Source organism: Sander lucioperca, chromosome 12, assembly GCF_008315115.2.
Source record: "Sander lucioperca isolate FBNREF2018 chromosome 12, SLUC_FBN_1.2, whole genome shotgun sequence".
Classification (NCBI taxonomy): domain Eukaryota; kingdom Metazoa; phylum Chordata; class Actinopteri; order Perciformes; family Percidae; genus Sander; species Sander lucioperca.
Genome location: NC_050184.1, coordinates 36,668,716 through 36,674,823, shown reverse-complemented (window position 1 = coordinate 36,674,823; position 6,108 = coordinate 36,668,716). Strand labels below are relative to the sequence as shown.

At 43.0% G+C, this 6,108-nt stretch overlaps 1 protein-coding gene across 2 annotated transcripts; it reads left to right on the top strand.

Annotated features, from left to right (window-relative positions):
- The first annotated feature begins 434 nt into the window (after positions 1-434).
- On the top strand, positions 435-5,012 carry si:dkey-109j17.5 (zinc finger BED domain-containing protein 4). Of its 2 annotated transcripts, XM_031311450.2 has the most exons (6): positions 436-743; positions 878-972; positions 1,256-1,501; positions 1,659-1,918; positions 2,028-2,616; positions 3,513-5,012. In XM_031311450.2, the coding sequence occupies exons 3-6, from the start codon at positions 1,271-1,273 to the stop codon at positions 4,353-4,355; spliced, it is 1,923 nt and encodes a 640-aa protein (XP_031167310.1). In that variant the 5' UTR covers positions 436-743; positions 878-972; positions 1,256-1,270; the 3' UTR covers positions 4,356-5,012. The 2 variants fall into 2 exon arrangements, with proteins under 2 accessions (XP_031167309.1, XP_031167310.1); XM_031311449.2 differs by having other exon boundaries at positions 435-972.
- Positions 5,013-6,108: the final 1,096 nt, after the last annotated feature.

Here is a 6,108-nt window from a genome sequence, read left to right as displayed (position 1 = left end):
AGGCCACTGATAAGAACTAATTGTAGGTTCCCAGGTTGTGAAAACCCAAAACTTCTATTTAACTGCTTATTTTAACTGATTTGTAAAGCAATGGTAAACTTATTATCCATTAAGAGATCCATTATTTCCAACCTCATAACTCTATAAATGAGGCCTTATAAAGAATGAATTGTCTTTTATGTAATATTTGTAATCTGTTTTACCCTCCATAATCAATGATAAAATACAAATAAATAAATAATTCAATTAAATGTTTGAATATCTAAGTATTTTTTTTCTTTCTATTCTCTAAACAGTAATCCAGTCTTAATTTAAATTATCATTGCAAGTATAAGGACTGTATCAGAGGAAACCTGCCTTCTCTTGACTGGGGACAGCCGAACATTACCGGGAACTGCCGAAACGGGAAACGAGACTCCCGTTTATTGTAAGTACTTCCTGGTCCAATTATAATACTGTCTACATGCCTCCATGAAACACAGCGCACTGCCTCCTCTTCACTTGCGTCCTAACGACGGATGGGAGCGCAGAAACAACGGATGTAGCTTCACGATTATATTATTGATGTTTCAAGACATCCGCAGCAGCCCGTGTAGCCAGATTGTGGCCGATTTCGGACGTGCAAGCGACGCAACTCCTGCTTGGAATTAAATGTCCTTTTGTCTGCGCAACTGCCAACATTTTATGTGTTATCGGGGATTGGGAAGTAAACACGCTGGCCTGCGCTCATGATTAGAGGCGAGGTGGGATTGATACCTCAGACTCACATTGTCCTTGATCGCAAGTTGATTTTACTTCGGAGTAGAGGAACTGTGGGCTCTAATGGCGTCAGTTTCGAAGGTGTCTATTCTGGATTACTTTAATATTGTGTTTGAAGGTGAAAATGGCAAAATCGAGTCCAACTGCAAGGCTTGTGGTACCAGGATCCAGGCGAAGCGAAGTGTCACGTCCAACTTCGTAACGCACCTCAAGGTAAAGATTTCAAAATAAGATGTTTTATCGTCTGTACTTATTCTCAGTCTTATATTTCTGTGAGCATCAGCTGAAACAGCTGCTCCACCTCTACAGCATCTTTTTATGTAGGCTATACCACACAGTGTCAGCTATTTAACTGACAGCTTCTCTACCATACTGTAGCCTCTTCCACAGATGTCAAAACAAGGCAGTTTGTAGAGATGTTTACATCTAAACAGTAACTAATCTACCTGCCAACTAATTACATTACTGTTCCTCTCTCTGTCTTTCTCCCATTCAGCGGAAACACCAGGCTATGTATGATGACTTTGTGAAAAGGAAGGATATGAAGAGAGAGGGTTACTCCTCTGGTTCCCTGCACAGTTTCACCACTAATGGAGGGAACACCCGCTGCACTCTCCCCATCAGTACTCTAGTGGGAGGAGGAGGAGGAGGAGTTGTTGGAGGAATGGGAACTCTTGAGGGAGGAGTAGGAGGAGGCTCTGGAGGAGGGGTGACCAAGTTTGACAGACATGACCCACGTCAGGTGTGTGTTATAATCCATCATCACTTGAGATGCAAATAACTGAGCTACTATTTATGAAATCCCACAAGTTATTATTTATTATTTTTATTTATTTATTATTTACAATTAAATAATTTGCTATAATGAGGGTAATTTACGTTGGTGTATGTCGCCACAGGTTCTGATCTCTGAGGCTATAGCTAAGATGATTGTGCGTGACCTGCAGCCAGTGTCCATAGTGGAAAATCGAGGTTTCAGAGAACTGCTTCAGCTCCTGGAGCCACGTTACACTCCTGAGCCCCAGCATTACATCCAGAGCCAGCTCCTCCCAGCCTACACCTACCAGGCCCAGCTAGCAACCCGTCAGGCCCTGGCCTCAGCACACGCCCTCAGTCTCAGCCTGGATCTCTGGAGGGGCTTAACTGGAGCCACTTCAGGGTAAGTAGGTAACATCAACCAAAACAACATAATTCCCTCTTGGTTTGATTCCCACACTGATGAGTCCACCTCTCTCTCTCTCTCTCTCTCTCTCTCTCTCTCTCTGTAGGTACCTCGGTGTCACCTGCCATTTTCTCACATCTGATTGGCAGATGCGTTCAGCTCTCCTGGCGTGCCTTCCCCTGACTGAAGGCAGCTCTGGGAATAGCGTGCTTTCAGATTTTGATGAAGTATGTCACTCTCATGGTGTGTCAGGGAGAGCATTTTGTGTGGTTGCGGACCCTTTCCTATCAACAACAACAGTAAAGCCATGTTGTCTCCCTGGTTTCCTGGTTTCACCTACTCTCGCTAACGGGCAAGACGAAGACGATGGAGAAGAGGTGGACAATGGTAACAATGTGGAGGAAGGGATCAGGAATGGCCATGGTGAGGGAGGAGAGGAAGGAGAGTGGGAGCATGGTCTGGGTGTTTGTCGAGTGGACTGTTTCTCTCGCTCCCTTGAACAGTGTGTCAGAGAGGGGTTACGCTCCTGTCCACAGGTCACTTCCACACTAGCCAAGGCTGCCTGTTTCTACAACTACGTTACCTCTGCTGTCCCACCTGAGAAACTTAGCCAGGTGTTTGATGGTCCTGGGTTGAGCATGGGGGCACCAGGAAATACCCTTCCTGCAGCAAGAGACTGGGCTGCTCAGCTTAGGGTATGTATAGTAAACAAGCAGTACTTCACCTTAACTCCCCCCTACCTAGCATTTATAAGTCACTTAATAAATTCTGTATTATTATTTAACACACCATAATATGGTCGTAAACAGTTATAATGACTTTTTAAGTGTTTATTAATGCATGTCAACAATTTTATGACATATTTTAAATGATTAAAACTATGTTATATTTTATTATATTGTCAATCACCAGTTGCAGCAGTTATGGAGGTTTCACACAAGGAGTTATAGTGACAAATACATTAATACACATTAACACTTAAAAATGTCCCAATATCTGATGCAACTAATGTGTTATAAGTAGAGCTGGGCGATATGGAAGAAATCTAATATCACAATATTGTTGACCAAATACCTCAATATTGATATTGTGGCGATATTGTAGGGTTGACAATTGGTGCTTACAAAAAAATATTTACACAATGAGATTTTTTATAAATAATCATCAGTAATGTGTATATAATAACTAAGTGGGTAAAGGCAAATAATAGAAAAGCTAGAACAGTCTGGTGAGTTCAAAAAATTACATCACTTTACTGTAATGCAGCCATTAAAACCAGGGACAGATAACACTTGTGTCATATCACGATATCGATGTAATATCGATATATTGCCCAGCCCTAGTTATAAGTTAAGTATTAGTGGTTTGTATACTGATTTGAAATGCTAAATAGGGAGGTTATTATAAAGTGTTACCAATATGCTGTATGTGTCCTTAATATAATCAATTTCACAACCTGATTATGTAGCTCTTTAGCTAGATTTATATTATTATACTGAGAAATGATAGTTTTTTGTAATGACAAAATCAAGAATGTGTTTCCGTAGTTTTAAATGGTATAGTTTATTTTCTTGTTTCATTTTTGATGCAGGTGCTTCGGCGACTGCTGGACTCAGTGGAGTTCCTGGAGGAGGTGAGTGGTCCGGGGGAGCTGGCGCTGGGTGGTTCAGAGAGAGCCCTGCTGCGGGAGCTCACTGACACTTTGGAGCCCTTCACTGAGGCCTGGGACATGGTGCAAGGGGACAGACAGGCAGACATACAGACAGACAAACATGTGTCCATCAGTCTGGCTCTGCCGTGTGTTCTGGGCCTTCGTAAGCATCTCTCTGAGACGTCAACTCCCCACTGCCCCTCTCTGCTGGTAGGCCTCAGCCAGGCTGTAGAGCGTCGGCTAGCCCCTGTCCTGGAGGACCCTCTCTACATCACTGCCACCACCCTGGACCCCCAGTTCAAACTCACTTGGAGCAGCAACCCTGACTGGCATAGACAAGTTCTCATAGAGGAGTTGTCCAAATATTCCACAGCCTCCAGCCCCATAGAGCCCAACACAGACCTACATCCTCAATCCCAGACCCCTCCTGCCCCAGCTCCATCACCGGTCTCCTCGTTTTCCCGGCCCTGTAAGCTGTTCTCTTTCATCAAGCAGAGACCCACAACACAGGCCAAGAGCCTAGAGCAGGAGTTGGCCGTCTACCTACGAGAGGAACCCACAGACGAGGAGGCTTTGCATTACTGGCGGCGTAAAGCAATTGACTTTCCTCTGCTTGCCCAGGTAGCCAAGAGGGCATTTACCATACCTGCTTGTGGCACTGTAGTCGAGAGCATTTTCACTACTGCTGGGCGCTGTCTGCAGCCAGAGAGAGGCCGCGTCTTACCAAAGAACCTTGAGACGCTCATCTACCTCAAAGCGAACTACAGATTACTATGGACTTAAAGCTAGGAGTCAAGCATTTATTTTACCTAAATAGCAACAGAATGCTTTGTACCTGCAGTTAAGTTACTTAGTTCTTGGATATTGACCTCTGTTCCCCTCTAAGGAAACTGAGCTAGCAACATAACATAGTCCTCATACTACATATCATTTGATGTGAGATGGAATGAATTACCCAGAATTTCAGAGCCGAGGCTCAGTTTCCCTTAAGACAGATTTTTTAGACTGCAGTAGGTGTGGATTGCTGTCTCTACCATGTAGCCTGCATACGGACAATTATACCACATGCTGTGGACCGAGGGGACTAGAAGCAGATCAATACTGAAGCATTTACTTTGATATTATTTTGCCTGGTCAGGGTCTTCAGACAATCGCAAAACCACAAAGCCCCCACTCTCTATCCTCCCAACCCCAAACATAGCTTGTTTGTGTACACTGACATACCAACGATAGCCAAATGGTCAATAATTGCGTTCTGTAGCATCTGATTTATTCTCTTGTATACAATAACCCTAGACGTTGTGACTAATTCATTTGATGTTGTTTTTGAAGGAGGGCATCAGCTGCTAAACAATGTGTCATCCATTTATTCTTTTTTCTCTCTCTTTGTGTATTTCTTATCACTGGGACATCATAATAAACAAGTTTCACTTCCTATCACAGAGGTGTGTGCAGTTTGCAGATGTGAGTGCACCCGTACATTACACACCTTTTTTGCCAATGGAGAAAAGCTGAAATCTGCTCCTATATAGCTTGTTTTATTTACCCTAATGTATTCATATTTTCCTCTGCCAGTCCTTTATAACTTCACATTCTCTGTCAGAGTAGAGGTCAATACCATTTCATTTTCTTTAACAGCACTACTTTGCTTTTTCAATCAATGTCCAATTCTACTTTTGAAATTTTAAGAATTGAAATTGGTTTGACCCAATTTCTGCCCCATAAAACTAGCAGAGGATGTGTGCATGTGGCACAACATTGACTTTTGCTTCATCTGACCTCACTGAAGTATTTTGAAAACACTTTGCAGGGCACCGCTTTGAAGGAGAAACTATGAACGTTGCAGTGTGTTTGCCTTTATTCAGGGACTCTGTTACCTCTTGGTTGGGCCAGTAGGGAGGCAGGGTAATTGCATGTAATTCCATTACAGTTAAATTTGAGTCAGCAAGCAGTCAGCAGTCACATCCTACGCGGCCCTTTTCTCAAAGCCAGCAAGGCTCACAAGCCTTATTACTAAAGTACTTTAAATTACTAAATAAATACATGGCAGGAAACTGTGTAGCTACTGTACTCTTGTCAGAAGGCACAAACTGCTTCAATGCATTGATTATTTTTTGTGATTAATAAGGAACAACAGTATCAATCGATTTGAAGATGACTGGCTGTGAAGGAATTGCAATAGATCTGATTATAAAGACTGTCACAAGGATTACATCTCTTTTTCACGGACCGCAAACAGCTTCATCCCAGTGTTACTGTTTTTGTTGTAGTTAAAAACACTTCAGAGGAAGTGTGTTAGTCTGTGTACGATACACTCAGATTTCCCTCATAGATCATAATTATCAAAGATTGCTGTGATCTTAATGATTATCACCGCAGGACGTCTGTGGATTTAGATGTGTTGCCAGATATCAGTGCGGATGTGTCAGCGTGTTTAGCTTTGAAAAGTGTTTTTGCTCATCCCCATGGGTGTGTTGTTGTATGTGGAGCAGCTTGAAGTGTCCCTCCCTCCCTCCCCCCTGGCTGTGACAGCTCA

Bases quoted from the DNA above. Each gene is read 5' to 3' on its own strand.
- si:dkey-109j17.5 (XM_031311449.2), top strand. From the start codon at position 823: ATGGCGTCAGTTTCGAAGGTGTCTATTCTGGATTACTTTAATATTGTG. The intron at 1,502-1,658 runs GTGTGTGTTATA...ATGTCGCCACAG, and splicing joins ACAGACATGACCCACGTCAG to GTTCTGATCTCTGAGGCTAT. The intron at 2,617-3,512 runs GTATGTATAGTA...TTTTTGATGCAG, and splicing joins ACTGGGCTGCTCAGCTTAGG to GTGCTTCGGCGACTGCTGGA.